This window comes from Sturnira hondurensis, unplaced genomic scaffold (genome assembly GCF_014824575.4).
Source record: "Sturnira hondurensis isolate 20B ecotype Veracruz unplaced genomic scaffold, ASM1482457v3 Scaffold0006413, whole genome shotgun sequence".
In the NCBI taxonomy this organism is placed as follows: domain Eukaryota; kingdom Metazoa; phylum Chordata; class Mammalia; order Chiroptera; family Phyllostomidae; genus Sturnira; species Sturnira hondurensis.
The window spans coordinates 26,203,292-26,218,619 of record NW_028079044.1 but is presented as its reverse complement, the minus strand read 5'-3'; the positions used below and the strand labels follow the sequence as shown (position 1 = coordinate 26,218,619).

The 15,328-nt window shown below is 47.9% G+C and overlaps 1 protein-coding gene across 3 annotated transcripts in view; it reads right to left on the bottom strand.

The window, feature by feature from the left end:
* Positions 1-15,328, bottom strand: part of VPS13B (vacuolar protein sorting 13 homolog B) — a 690,921-nt gene that overhangs the window by 12,464 nt on the left and 663,129 nt on the right. For all 3 annotated transcript variants that reach the window (XM_037048265.1, XM_037048266.1, XM_037048267.1), the window contains exons 55-58: positions 13,594-13,706; positions 9,149-9,954; positions 4,750-4,926; positions 2,610-2,780 (exon numbers count right to left, since the gene is read on the bottom strand). In XM_037048265.1, the coding sequence (XP_036904160.1) occupies positions 2,610-2,780; positions 4,750-4,926; positions 9,149-9,954; positions 13,594-13,706 (1,267 nt within the window). The remainder of the gene's footprint in view (positions 1-2,609; positions 2,781-4,749; positions 4,927-9,148; positions 9,955-13,593; positions 13,707-15,328) is intronic.

The following is a 15,328-nucleotide window of genomic DNA, read 5'->3' as shown; positions in this document are numbered from 1 at the left end:
TGATTTTTCGAGTGTCTCCTAACACTCCACAGTGTCTCAATGGGGGCGAAGCAGCGTCAGGAGGGCCCACAACCTCATTGACATTTGGGGGAAATGTGTTTTCCCCACCCTGGAACTTTCAATTGTTCGGTCTCCCCACATGCTGATTGCTTCCAGGCACCGTGGGTGACATGTGGAAAGGCGAGGCTCTCGTCCTGCCTGGGGTCAGAGGGCCCAGTAAGACGGGAAAGCACTCCGTCCACCCTGAAGTGCTCTGTGAATGAATACATTCCTACTGACGAGGTCACCAACACCCGTGTCATGTAAAGGAAGGCACTGAGGAACTGGCACTTTGATTTCACTAAGCAAAGGCTGCAAACTATTATATAGTAACAGATCTAGCTTCAATTAGGCACTATATTGCATTTCTGGGTGTGGATTAAATGGTGACAAATCTGCACTTTCCCAGGTGAGGGGACTTGGTTGGTCCTCCTCTCCGTCTCTCCTTGCCTCACATCAGGGAATTCTGGGACCAGATGTCCCGAGATAACGCCATGATTACATGGCACATGGAGAGCTCTTAAATTCTTAGAGGACAGGAAGCCAGTGTGGGCTGACCTTGAGATGCCCACTGTGAACTCCAGTGTCTGAGAGCACCTGTGTGTGCGTGGAGCTCAGGGCATGCTGCTGGGAGCAGAGCTCCTGGGGGCCCGGGGCCAGGCCAGCGTCCATCTGTAGGTGCCATCAGCACACACTGGGGGGGGGGGGGACTTACATTACTCCCAGAAGCCCTAGGCTTTTGCAAATGACCAGATATGTAGAAAAACTCTGTGAGCCCTCTGCAGTCTCCACAGACTAAATGATTCCCTTGCATAAAGCTCTCCGTTCACAACGGGAGCCACACCTCAAAGGGTGACATCGCAAAGGTGGAACCACGGCTCCCCCTGCAAGTGAGTCCTACCCTCAGGCACGACTTTATACAGCGGCAACTGCGCAGTGAAGGCCAGCTTCTCTGGGTGGGAGGTGAACAGATTAGTCAGGATGGAAAGAGCCACGCACCAGCCAGCTCAGGTCTCCTCTGTGAGCACCCTCCAAGAAGGGCTCGAATGGAGGGAAGGAAGCTCTCCTGCCTGGAGCAGAGGGCACAGAGCCCAGAATCCTCAGCATAAAGAGGTCCCACAGACTCTGAACAATGACCCGAGGCACCCAAGGTTCTCACTTTTTGTGGTTATAGCAACTTAACCCATTGGACTAAAATGAAGCAAAGAGGTGCCTGCCATGGCTCCCGTGACCCTCTTTGACATCAAGCGACCCTTACAGTCCTTTTACTGCCATGGTATTATCATGACGGGTTCTGATGACCAAACGCAGGCCCTGTGCCAGGCACACAATTGACTGTCGTGACTTCTAACAGTTGTTTCCCCAGCCCTGAGGTTCGGAGAGACCCAGGTTCAGAAAAGAACTTGTTTGTGGGGGGTCAAAAAGAAGGGATCTGAACACCCTGGCCAGGGGTCTGTGGCTCACCCCCACACCCCACCCCTCCCCAGAATAGCCACATCGCCTTCGGGGTTGCCCCTCTACCCAGCAGTCCCTTCCCCAAGCTGTTAGCCTCTAGTTTCCACACGTTATTCAATGACAATGCCTCGCATCACCGAATGTTGACTTAAACAGTTTCTAGTAGCTTAACCTGCTCCTGTAACATCTTACTGGGTCCCCTCAGAGCCCCGGCTGGCTGCACCGTGAGTGCAGGGGCTGTGTTTGGAACGGCAGACTGGAGGGAGGACAAATCCTTCCAAGCTCCGCTTTTCTGACCCCTGCTCTCTCTGTACTGGGCACTTTGATCTCGGTGAGACGCACACTCCTTCAGATGCCGGGCAGGCCTGCTGCCAAGCAATACAGTTTTAAATTCCTTTGCAAACAAATAAACAAAAAATACCCTTGAAAATCCTGCTCTGCAAAAGTTCAGTTCTGAAGCCTCCTTTTTATAGATTTTTCCAAAGCAACTTATTCTTCAAACATTCGTAATATTTGGAAATACCACAGCAATCTTCACCTCTAACTATACCATCTGGCAACTCAACAAATGATAATTATCCTGAGTCAGACTGATCCGGCATTCTTAAAAAAAAAAAAAAAGCAAACAGTGTGCTCCTCACTGAGGTTTACACGACCAGCGCAAGGTGATCAAGTGCCTCTTGAACCGAAGCAGGTGGTGTGCAGAGGCCAGGCTCGCGCGTACCTGGGACTCCCTTTAACAAGCACAGGGCCGTGTGCTGCCGCCCTTGAGCTCACACCCCCGTGTGCAGGGGGTCTTCCATGGCATGATTCCGTTTAGGGAGCAGAGCCTGGAGGAGGCCAGAGAGACGCTTCACACTAGAGGCAAAGGAAGCCAGAGCAGGGCACTTGCACAGGCGACCTTCTCGTCAGACAGGACGGCCCTGTCACGGCCATGTCCTGTCCCTGAGCCTCAGGGACTCATGGCGGGCACCAGGGTAAGTGCCATATCTTCTCTGGGCCTCAGCTTTGTCTACAGAAAGGACGTGAACTTTCCAACCACCCACGTCCCGGGAGGCCGTGCTCCTCGCCAGAGCCAGAGGGCACCCTGAGCACGCGTCCCCGCAGCCCCTTACCGAGCAGGCTGATGCCCAGCCGGGACAGGCCCTGCCGGAGCCCCTCGCCCAGACTCTCCGGGAGCTGCCGCCGCCACTCCTCCTGCCGGTGGTAGTGCTCCTCATCCAGCGACAGCCGGTCCATGTTCCGGGCCAGGCTCGTGGCCAGGTTGGTGATGGAGGTGAGGGTACCTGCGGGCACAAGAGCACGTGGGTTGGCCTCCTGGTCACGTATGTCGGGGACTCAGGGAGAGTGGTCCCCCGGGCCCGTGGGAGCACGTCATTCTCCCCATCATCACATACTGGGTGTGCCCAGATGGTGAGGGACGGTGGCTTCCTCTTGGGCAGTTGGAAGCACGAACCTTGCGAAAATGAGGTGACAATTAGCACTCGCTTACACTGGTGGTGGCACTCCTCCAAAGGGGTAGGATGACCTCCGTCACCAGAAAAATGTCCAGAGTTTCATATGAGACTGTCATGCGCTACCATTGGATTGTCCAGGCTCGGCTAAAACAGTCTCAGAGTCCTCACCAAGGCCCAGTTTTGAAGGTTAAAGTCTGCCTGCTCTGAGTTGAAGGGTTAAGGTGAGCTGCTGAATTTTTGACAGATCGCAAAGAAAGGCTTCTACTCCAGGACTACAAATTATTCCCTCCTTATTATTTCAGTCATAGTAAAAGGAGATGCTGAAGCCTACCATTTGGCATTTTGAGGAAATGATTATTGTGCCACGAAAAGTATGTGCAATTTTGATATTCAGGATGTTAACTGAAAAGTGTGAGGACAATAAAGGGAACAAATCAGGTGAAAGCCATGCTTCTGTCTGTTTTTTTCCCTAAGAAAAGCTATGTCAGCCTCTTGTTCAAGATATTCAGAATCCCCTCCAGAAAGTCTGCATAGATTTCAACAAGCAAAACTGAACGATACCAATGGACACCTTTCTGAAGCTAATGAACTAGCTCATTTGTTATCGACATCATTTTTGCAGATGCATCTTTACCAGTCATCTGAAAAGGAAATACATGTGCGTGCACACACACACACACACACACACACAGAGATCCCAACAAACCACACGGATTTTGCTGAGAGAGCAAGTGTAAAAGACAAGCAGCGAGTCAGCATGCTGAATTACCGATGGGTTTCAATGTAGCAGGTGCTGGTTGTTGTATTTTAAAGTTAAAACAACAGAACCACCAAGAGGTAAGTGTGGAGAGTGGGAATCCCACCGGTGGTGACTCATCTGCGAGCTCCTGCAGCTCAGCTCTCAGCTCCTGGCCTCGGACCACGGGGCTCAGGGGTGGGGGTGGGGTGGGGTGGTGGTCCTGCCGTTGTCCAGGGAATGCGGTTTATTACTCTTGTTGGTCTCTGCCCAGTCCCCCTCCAGGGACCATGGGTTCTCGTATTTCAAGCCCAAGTTGTCTTTTGAGGCCTTCTAGAGACTTCTATAACCTGCCTGCTCATAAAAGCCTCTGATGGGGGAGAAGCCCTTTGCCCTGTTTTCTCTGCCTCCTGCCGAGAAGAAAAAGCGACTCAGATGGCCCTTGTTAGTTCCCGAGTCACTGCCAACATGACCAAAATACCGTCAAGCAAACACACGGATGAAAAGAAAACAGCCCCCTTCATGTACAGGGCAGGGGTTGGGCTTCTGTGCCTGGTGGCCGGTCTGGGCCACAAGATGGCACTGTGTACGTGGCCTGCGGGAGGACAGTCGGCTGTTCGCCCCAGATGGGCTTCCGCATCGATCGGCATCCATATCCTCACAAAAGTTATGACAACTGAATCTACATTTAAAAAAACACGATGAGGCAACACAGTGTAGGGTTTCTGATGTGTAGCAGAAGTCCTGAACACCTTTAATATTTCTGTATTTATCACATGGAGTAACAGTTGAGCCAGCCCATGTTTTCCCAATGGGAGGTTTAAAATTCTGAAGTTTCTGAAACATTTTCACACACTACACAGGCAAGCGCTGATCTGTTTAAAACATAAGACATTATATACGAGCTTTGTTACAACCCTAACATTTCACTGCGAGCTAACAAGCCAAACAAAGCTAGAGGCAAACCAAATGCATTTAGAACTTAAACACGTTCTTTAAAAATAAAAAATAAGACAGGAAGGAATGAAATGAGGCACTGTTACGAGGAACCAAAATAACTACCTTTGGAAATGTGTTTTACAAACGACGTTGTCCCCCTGGAAACTCCACTCACAAAGGCTCCAGGGCCTCGGGTCAGCCCCTCGTACGGAAGCCGAAAGAAGTCGGCGACGCCATTGCCGATGCTTCGCACCAGGCTCGCCGGGCTGCCGAGGATTTCCAGAGATCCAACCACCCAGCCTGGAAGGGACCAAAGGGAAGGGGTTACTGAAACCTTAAATACAGCACTTTCAACATTTGGGAAAAATGACATATTTTCTCTGCAATTCATTTTTCACACTAGAATTGAGAATGTAATAAGCTCCTTTGGAGCAAAATATGGGAAATAACTCATTCACTGTGAATTCAGATGTGGCAAACATTCATACTTTATAAATCAAAGTGATCCTCCTGGCAGCCTCACAAATGGCTTTAATACGACTTCCCTGCCAGAGACCTACGTTCCTGCTAAAAGCGACCCGTGTGCAGGGGGACCCACGCTCCGACCTGCTGGGGAAAGGCAGTCCCTCCGGCTGCAGGTGTGTGCGGCTGCAGCGGTATCTCCGAGGCCTCCCTGGGGCAGCAGCAGCACTGGGATGAGACGATGCCTGGGCAGGAGGGGAGGCCAGATGCTAAATGGGGTGTTACAAGTGGGATGCAAAGTTTTGACAAAGATGGAGGAGTTATTTTTAATCTTTCCCAATCCTACCAAGCTGAGTGCTTCCCTTTAGAGCAGAGCTGGAGCCAGATAAATGTCTCCTGTTCAACCCCAGCTGCAGTTGTGTAAACTTCAGTGACACGGACACACTGATTAGGTTAGTGCAAGGGGAGTGTTCCCTTTGAGAGTCCCAGGAGGTGCGCTTTGGGTCTGGTTTCCTATGTGCGCGGGGGCCTGCCAGGAGCTGGCCTGCTCAGTGGCCTGACTGCCGTGTGCACTGCCCCATGGGAACACGGCTCTGGTGTGGACTCCGGCAGTGGTTCCCTCCATTGTCCCCTCTGGGCTGAGGCACTGGGGCTCTGGCCCAGCAGACTGGAAGTGCAGGAAGGGCCAAGGGCAAGGGTGAGGGGCACTACAAACAGGTGACTTCTCTGGTAACCCATTAACCTCCCCAGGCCAGGACTGAACACTCTAGTAGGGAGGCCCTGGGGACGGGACACATGTGGGAGCCAATCTTGCCTCACCAGTGGACTCTTGGAGGACAGGCCTGTGACAGAGACCCCCAGGCACATCACCAATCCCAGAGGCCTGGGAAGGTGTGGGTGTGAAGCTCAGAGAGAGCCCTACCAGGACTCAGGCCCAGCTACTGCAGAGAGGGACATTCTTACACTTGGAGTCCACCTCTCCTCTCTGGAATAGTAGGAAGATAACATTAGGGTTTCAGGACATAACTTCTACAAGATGATTATAAATGGGAGGGCATATAGGTGCCAGGCAGTCAACATTTTTAGTTCTCACAGGCAACTGTGCAAGAGAAGTACTGTTACCTCCCTTTACATAAATTTGGATTACCTAATGAGTGAACCTCTCCCTGGACCGAGGAACTGCTCTAGGCCTCCCTCAGAGGAGAGAGGAGAATCTGACATGATTAATACCCAGTCTCCACGTTCCCCCAGGAAGGCAGGAGGAGGAGGAAACTAGCTCAGAGACTAAGACCATTGCTCACAACCCCTCCAGTAGTTAGACTTGTGAGCTGGGTTTCCAACCCAGGTTTGCCTGACTCCAAACAAGCCCCCGCCCCTGCCACGTGGGGAGCCCAGGGTACAAGGAGCAGGCGGGTCCTGTGGAAGGTTGTGGACTACTCTGCTTGGCAGACCCTCTCTGGACAGAAAGAAAGAGCAGGTGCCCTTTAGCTCAGAACAGTTGTAAGGTTCCACCTGGAGATGGCAGGTTGGCCTAGAAACATCCCAATTCCTCTTTGCTCCAATGATTCCACATAGAAATGAGGAAGAGAGTAGCTACCGCCAAGCAAAGCTTCCAGTGCAAGGGCACGCAGAAGGCAGGAACACGGCCTCTCCCTAGGCCAAGGTGGGGACAGGTCTCTGGGATTCGGCCCACCGCCTTACGGGAGGGCTCCAGGTGGACCAGAGCGACTTCTCAGGGGCATCTGGGCTGGCCAGAAAAGGGCAGAAGGAATCCCAGGGCACTCTTTTTTTTAAAACTATTTCCCTCCAAAAGCAAATATATCCTTCTCTGACTTGTTTGGGAATTTTTTTGAAAAAAGGTGTCTGTCTGGTGTCCCATCAAACAGAGCCTGAGGAGTAGAGAGGGCCCCCAGGAAATTATAAAGCCCACGTTCTTTCCTGTAAAGAGGGCGAGTAACTCATTTCTAATTACTTTACTGTTTCCTTATGCAGCTTGTTCCCTCCCAGGCAAACTCTGTCCCTTCCTACAAGAATGGCAGTACATCCCCCTTAATGCTGTGAACCTGGGGTTGCTCCCCTCCTATGCCTCCCATTTCCAACTCGTTCCATCACTGCTTTCTTCCAGATGCTCATCAGATTGTCTGTAGGTTTTTAGTGACAGAATTCCCAACAGACCCTACAATCTTGGCCCTTTATGTTAGAATTTCTTGTCTCAGCTTATAATGAGGTTGGGATAACAGCTTGGAGGATTTTTAAGTGGATTACAAAAAAAATCCAAACAGAACGTTCTTGGGAAAGCTCATTAAAAACACACAACAAAACAAAGCAATCATTTTTAGCCCACGGGGTGCAGGGACACGGCTCCCGAGTGCCACGGTCAGGGTTCTCCGCCCGGTCGCCGCAGGACGTGCTCACCACACTTCGCTGTGCCGTGCTGACCGGACGGGGGGCCATCCTGTCCAGGCTCAGATCAGAGCTCAGTAACCTGCATGCCCACTTCTCATGTTAAAAGCAAAAATGGCCTGAAAGGGTAAGTTTCTGGAATTGTTTATGACTATGCCCATCTATTAAATCTGAAATCTTAACTGCTTATTTTTAAATGATTTCTTAGCAAGAGGGAAATATTTCTTCATTGTTGTGCAAGCTATCAAAACAACAGTTGGGGCAGGGCCCTCCCCAGACCTTGTCATTTTCACTCAGGAGTGCTGGTTAGCCCTATTAACTATGTGAATTTCATTAGGGAGCCAGTGCAATCTTACCAATATGGCAACAACATGGGTCATTTGCTGCCACGATGTTAATCTTCTATGGGAAAACATTCACCACGTACAATGTTACTTACAAAGGGTCTCTCCTCTGTTACTTTCGGAAAGTAAGAAGTTCGTTTTCGTTACCAGAAAGGGGCCCCAAGATGACTCTGACTGGAGTGCACTGCCTGAGTTCACAGGAACACAAGGAGCTAGGCTGTCACACCGAGACCCCTTTTGGATGCATTCAGGTCAGGAATGTGTGCTTCGAGGCTGATTATCTTAGAACAGGGATTTTCAACTTGTGCGCCGCAAGAATTTTTAAAACACTCAATACCTGACTATTTAGTCAGGCGCACTGACCTCCTTTCCCTTGGACTGTCAAATAAAAAAAATGACAGGAGCCAACACAATAGCTGTCTGGTACGAATGAATCTAAATCATACCTTTTTGTGTGTGTGTGAGATTTGGCAAAAAATATAATCTGTATTTTGGTGTGCCGCAGAATTTTGGTAATTAGCTTCTGTGTGTCACCAGAGAAAAAAGGTTGAAAACTGCTGCCCTAGCATATTCTGAGACAGCCTGGTCCCCAACACTCAACTTGTAGTGCACTGCCCCCTGCCCCCCAACCAGACGACATTTGTACACAGGTTCAAATCAGCCCTGCAGACTTCTGCAGCTCGGGTCTGTAGGGAGAGGGTGAGGCACCGACAGCCTCCTCCAGCTGTCTAGACAGGCAGGGCTGTGCCGGGAGGTCGAAGGCTCTCTGTGCATCTTGTGAGCAAACAAACCCCTTGAATTTCTCTCCGTGCAGCTATTCCTAAAGGACTGTCACGAAGAAAGCTAACAACCTGGAACTGAGTTTCTTTTCCGCCCGGGGCCGGAGGGCCTGTGCCACTTTCCCTGGCTGCACTACTGTGCAAATATAGAGCTTTGTACCTGCATGGAGCCAAAAGACTGCTTGCTCAATGGAATTACAATTCTAAGTTATGTAACAGCGAATAAACAGCTACTATTGCTTTAATGTTTATTAAGTGCCAAGCAAAATTCAGGGCACTTCGTATACTTTCATTGTATGCTCTCAAAAAACTTAACCCCCATTATATGGCTCAGGAAACTGGGGGGAGGTTCAACAATGTGACTGAGGCCTTACAGAGTCTAGACTGAAACCCACTGCTATCTAACTATGCAGCCCACATGCTTCACCCCTCACCGTACTGCCTCCCCACATCTTGACGCCCATAAGGCGCTACCCCAGAGCGATTCCTTTTTGCCCAGGCTCTAGCTCCCCAGGCTCTCAGCCACCTCCTCACCTGCTCGGAAAAGAGCCCCGGCGGCATAGTGCATCGCCAGGGCGTGGACAAGCTGCCTGGCCGTGGTGAAGATGGGGCCTCTTTCAAACACCGAGAAGGAGAGTGGAGTGTGGTCGGAGGCTATGTACAGCTTCAGGGACGCGTGGATGCTGACGAGGAGATTCACCGGCTGTATCACCAGTTTCCGCAACTTCACGGGGTTCACCAAGGCCCTGGCATGCTGTCTGACCGGCACGGGCAGTCCCTGCTCCCCACCTGAGAGCGCCGTGGGCTGACCGTCCAGGCTGCTGCTAGGAAGGTAGGTCTCAAACAAAGTTTTGATGTAGTGTACAAAAGTGTCTTCCACATACAGTCGGGCAGGTTTCAATTCAAAACTGAACTCATTAATATCAAACAGGAAGCTCTCGCCCTCCGTTAAGGTGAGGCAAAGTTTGATGAAACATTTTTTCTTGTATTCTTCCAAATCTTTGCTGGATGCAAGGAGACTCTGTGTTTTGGCAGACTGGGTGGGGTCTGGTTTTCCCTCCTGGCAGACCAGGACGGCGAAGTGGAAGCTGGACTGGTTGTGCAGCTGGTTGTCCAGCTGCAGGTCCCCGCAGCAGAGCTCCACGTGGTGGAGCCGGAAGAGCGTGGCGCTGGGCTCCTCCCCGGGGAGGTGACAGGCCGCTGGGGCCACTTGCAGAAAAACAGTGTCCAGTGTGAGTCTCAGAAGTTCAGATGATGCTTTGTGGTGGGTGAGGTCATCAAACACTGCCAGGCTCAACTGAGTGATGAACATTTTAAATGTCACCATCTTCTCTGGATTTCTAGAGGAGAAAAGGAAAAGAACATTAGTCTCCCCCCTGCTTCCTTCTCCCTTTCTTTTTTAAAAAATGATAGTCCTTATTAAACACCTCCTGATGTTCCATGAGCTTCTCCTAGGGGACATGCAAGAACTTAACTTTCAGTACATCGTGTCTGGACAGAGCCGGTCACACTGCAGCAATGTTGGGAAATGTTCCCGATGGGACTACTGAAAGCTCTTGTCACGTTCCTCTATGTGTTTCCCTTATCAACACCAGATTTTTACTCCAGAATCCCTCTAGTCTCCCAGCACTAATCCTCTGTCATAATCATCACGAGGCAGAGGACTAATAAAACCACCAGGACTCCTTAAATTGGAAGAGTGAAGCACGCCAAAGAAGATTTCCCGCAGGCTCCTGCCCCAGCAGTCCACCTGCCAGCATTGCGGCCTGTGTGCCGCTGCCCAGCCATTTCCAGAACCCATGTCTCCACGGGCCCAGGTCCCTCTGCTCACCTCCTTAGGCCATCACTCATTTTTGTCATGACTAGTAGCTTACGAGCTGCTATTTCTCTTAAAAACCCTCTTATAACTCCTCTAGCTACCACTCATCTTCCTGGTCCTTACAAAAAACTTCAAAGCATTTTCTACGCACATTGTGTTCTATTCCTCTCCTTCCACTTTCTCTTTGCTCCACATAGGCTTTTGACTCCACCAGTCTAACCAGGCAACTCTCCTCAAGGTGGCCAGTGACTTCTGCATGGTGACATCAAATGGCGGACTTTCAGTCTGTGGCTCCCTCAACTTACAGTGGCGTTTGATGTCACTAACTCCCACCTGCTAGAAATAGTATCTTCACGTGTCTTCTCTCATACCTTCTACCTGTGGGCATCCATTCTCAGTCACCTATGTGGCTCCTTCCTTTTAACCCAGATCTCTTCAAGTCAAGGTGCCCAAAGCTCAGCCCTTGGTCCTCTTCCCCATCTCCACTCCCTCCCGCCCCTGGAAATCCTGTCCAGTCTCACAGCGTGACAACTCATCTATATGCTGACGACTTCTAAAGCCCACAGAAGGCTGAGAACCCCGCCCCGCACTCCAGTCTTACGCGCGTAACTGCCCATCCACAGAGTCTAACCGAAGCTGCATCTGTCAGGTCTGTAACCAGACTCTTGGTCCTACCCCCGAATCTACAGAGTCTTCCCATCTCAGTTAATGGCAGCCACATTTTACCAGTTGTTACATCAACAATTCTGGACTCCTCCTCGATGCCTTTCTTTTCAATCCCTACCCAATGCACCACGGAAATCCCGTTGCTTGTCCTTAAAAGGATATCCAGAAACTGACTGTTCCTTCTCTCTCCCCAGTGTGAATAACTGTAATCTCCTAACTAGTCTCCAAATTTCCACCCTTGCTTCTATAATCTAGTTCAACAAAGCAGCCAAAAATTTCCTAAAAATTTAGGTCAGACCATGAAACTTCTCTACTCAAAAAGCTCCAAGGACTTCCCCATTTCACTAGAATCAAGACTCAGCCCCATATGATGTGCCCCCTCCCTCCCGCCCTCCCCTCCCGCCCTCCCCTCTCTGAGCTCAAGGACCACACTCTCACTTGCCGCCATTCCATCTGGCCCCCGCCGGCCCTGCCCTGCTTCTCCGATGCACCGGCCAGCTGGTTCGGACCTCGGAGCTGCCTGTGCCCGCTCTCTGGAAAGCTCTTCCCCCAGACAAGCACACTGCCAACCCTCCTGCTGCTTTCAGGTCTTTGCTCAAACGCCAGCTCCTTGGTGAGACTTGCACCGTTTTTTAAAAACTTTGCTCTTTCTGTCCCTATGTCCTTCTTACTTGGCTCTGTTTTTATAGCTGCAGAATGCCAACTGCTCTTACATTTGAGTATAATGAAATAAATTTAGAAGTATGACTTCTATAAAATTCCCTTTATTATGTTTATTCTTTGTTTTTCCATTCTGTGCCTATGAGAATATAATTTCCTCAAGAGCAGGGATTTTGGTCTCTTTATTTAGTGATGTATCACTACCCTTAGAACCACAACTGGAATCCACTAAACACTTGAAAAAATTTGTTGAATGAATTAAGGCAGTCCAAGTAAACAGTTGTGCCTTGCCTGCTCCTATCCCCGAATGCATGGATTGCCGCTATTGCCATCAGCAATGCCCTAAAAATTGACTTTCTGAGTCTTGGGCAGATGTGAAATTTTGTACTATGCAATTTAAAAATTTAGTCTTTAATTCTGTTATGTAATCAATATTTTACAAACACTGCTAAGCAAAGAAAACATTCTACCCAACCTTGTTTGAAATATTATAAAATCAAATTAACAATAATTTGGCATGGTTCAAATTAATGAGTTTCCTAACCATTTGTGAAAAGCTAAAAACTTTTTTAAAAAAGGGCCTAGACAAATATATCAAAGTTGGTATTATTTTATATTGTTAAAACTAATAATAGATAAATTTTTCTAATTACGAAATAAAGTTTTACTGTAGAAAATGAAAATACAAAAATTACTAGATAATAATCACTTATAGCCCCTATCTTCTAACAATTTCTATTCTTTTTTCAGGCTCCCTTTTAGGAATGTTTTTTGTGCGTGAGAGAGAGAGGGAGGCAGGGAGAGGGAGCGGGAGACAGAGAGAGAGAGAAGGAATGTGTGTGCATTCATATTTATGCATCTACACATATGGGTACATATGACACATAACTAGGGTCATATTTATACACTCAACTTCATATTGTTTTCTCTGTTTTAGGTTTATCACATGCATCTTTCTAGCCCACTGAAATCCTCTAAGTCTATTTTCTGTGGATATACCACTTATGGGACATTTATGTATCATCCATCCCCCTACTGATGGGCATTTCTACTCGGGATATGTTGACCATTATATTTGGCAATGTAATATACTCATATAGCTCTCTGCATATATCTTTGCCTACTTCTCTAATGATTGCTTTATCTTTTAAATTCTTAAAATTGAAATTTCTAAGCCAAAGGGATTTTAAAGCTTTTAATATATATTTCTAAAGTGCTTTCCAGAAAATGGTAATAATTTTTGTTAATATGACAGGTAACATCTTATTTAAATATGTCTTTGATTACTTGTATTTACTCTTTCTAGAATTTTCTGCTCATGTGTTTTGTCCTTTTTTTGGAGGAAGAGGCTACCTGCCTGTTATTCCTGCTGAATGATATGAGTTTTTAAAGAAGGAGACCAACTCTTTGACTCCCATCTGTGAGACCTGATGGCAACATTCAGGCCAAAGGGGAAAATGTGGCTCTGAGGGGGGAGCTTATTTTTCATGTAGCTCTAATTGCTAAGTCCAGTTACTAACTACCAGGATGTCATGTGGATACAGAAGTATTAATTTGCATTTTATGCTAATGATAATGTTTAATTTTAAGATGTATGCCTTCTTTTGGAAATCAGTTTGTTAATATCATGGAAGAACTGGAAGGGGTACCCAAGTAAGACAATAGATGCTATTATGCACGAGTCAATGCTGATGATCACATCCTGATGGACCGCATAATAATCAACGGAAAGCTTTAAAGTATAAATAGGTGTGACAAAAGTGGTGCCTAATAGGTTTATGACTTCATAATGGGAAAGCGTAATCACTGCTACTGGGAGAAAAATCAAACCTACCTATTGGTCAAAATAGGTCCTGCTTTCCCTTCTGGGGCCACAGTGATGAAGACGGTGCCACACTGATGGACAATGTCCACATATACATAACCAAAGCCAGTCAGGAACACGATCTGCAAAAAAGTATATTCAATTTCTAATTAAAAAGAAATAAGAAACACCACTGAAATGACCAACTCTAAATGCCTCAAGTTCTGATTCAATACCATAAACACTTCCTGGTTATATGTCTCTTTATCCATGTGCACAGGCTATTCAGCTGACGTGAAATGAAAAAGAGAAAAGTCAAACCCAGATTTTTCAATATCCAGTAGTAAGGTTCACAGAAAAAGAATGGTAGATGACGGGGCACGAGTGTCTTCATTCTCCACGTCTTTGGATTGACGGATAGCCCCGTGAGGGCTGTTGCCCAGCCATGGGCCAGCTCTACATGTGCGTATGAACTTCTGTGGGAAAGAAGGCCCTCTAAAACTCCAGACTTGAAATGCAATGTACAAAAACCTCTCAGGTCCTTGAGTGTTGACTTACTACCACGAAGATGCTGTTCAATGCTGGGGACACAAAAACCTACGCACAAACCCACCAATAGGGCAGGCCATCATCCTTCCCAGGTCCTTTATAAACTTGTCACAAGACTGTTGGATAACTTCATTTTATTGGAATCGAGATGAATTTTTCTGCAGTGACTGAGAAGGTAGAATGAGAATTAAAAAATGTTCTGTCTCAGAAGCCAGGAGCCAGGCCACCAACACAGATTGTCCTTTCAGCCATAAGTACTGAATTTGATTAAATGGATGGATATTTGAACACAGAACTATTTGAAACACAACTCCAAATACATCCTGTGTGCAGCCAGTGTTACCTGAGGGTTGGGGCAAGAACCCCGTATGTTTGGGAACGCTGATTCCGATGATCTGCAGTATCCGTTCAGTCTAAGAGGGGCCCTTGTTATTGTTAGGACGGCAAGTAAAAGATGAACACTTCTGGATGAAGGGACCAAGCTAGGTGCCTGGCTGACACGTAATGAGTGTATTCTAATTCTGACCAAATGAAGAATTACCAGGAGTGTACACAGAACCACAGGAGAGAGTCACAGACTCTAAGTCTGAAGCAACTTCAAGGTCATTGGGCTTTTTTCCTGTACAATGGCTCTTCCTTTAGAAACCCTGTCTTCAGTACCCAGGACACCTGACACCATCTCTGCCTCCTCTCTCTCTCATCCCACGCAGCCTGCCACTCATCAGAGCCACCAGCTCCGCTGCCTCCTACACCAGCGTCTTCTTTTTCATTCCGCAGCCACTGTTCCAGCTAAGGCCCTCGTCTGACACTTAGCCATCCCTGAGCCTAGAATACACTTTTTCCCATAACTACCTTCCAAAATCCTGTGTATTTCTGCATATACAGCATAAGGGACACTTCATTCCATTCTCCTATTTTTCTGTTCCTTTCCTCAGCTTGATACCATTCCATAGTACTTTGACCATATTTCTATTCAATCACCAATAGTATTGTTTTTATCACACTCACCTGTTTACATGCCTGATGCAATCTGTATTCTCTATGGACATGTTTCCCAAATGGGGTACTTTGCAAAAATATCTATTTTAAAAGACTCTGTATCCTGAATTTGCCCTCTTTGTTTCAAGGTAAGAACTGATAAAATGATAAAATGTGAAATGTAACCAACCTCAAAAATGGCTCAGCTCATGACTCTAAAACAGGTGTTCTTTGAGGA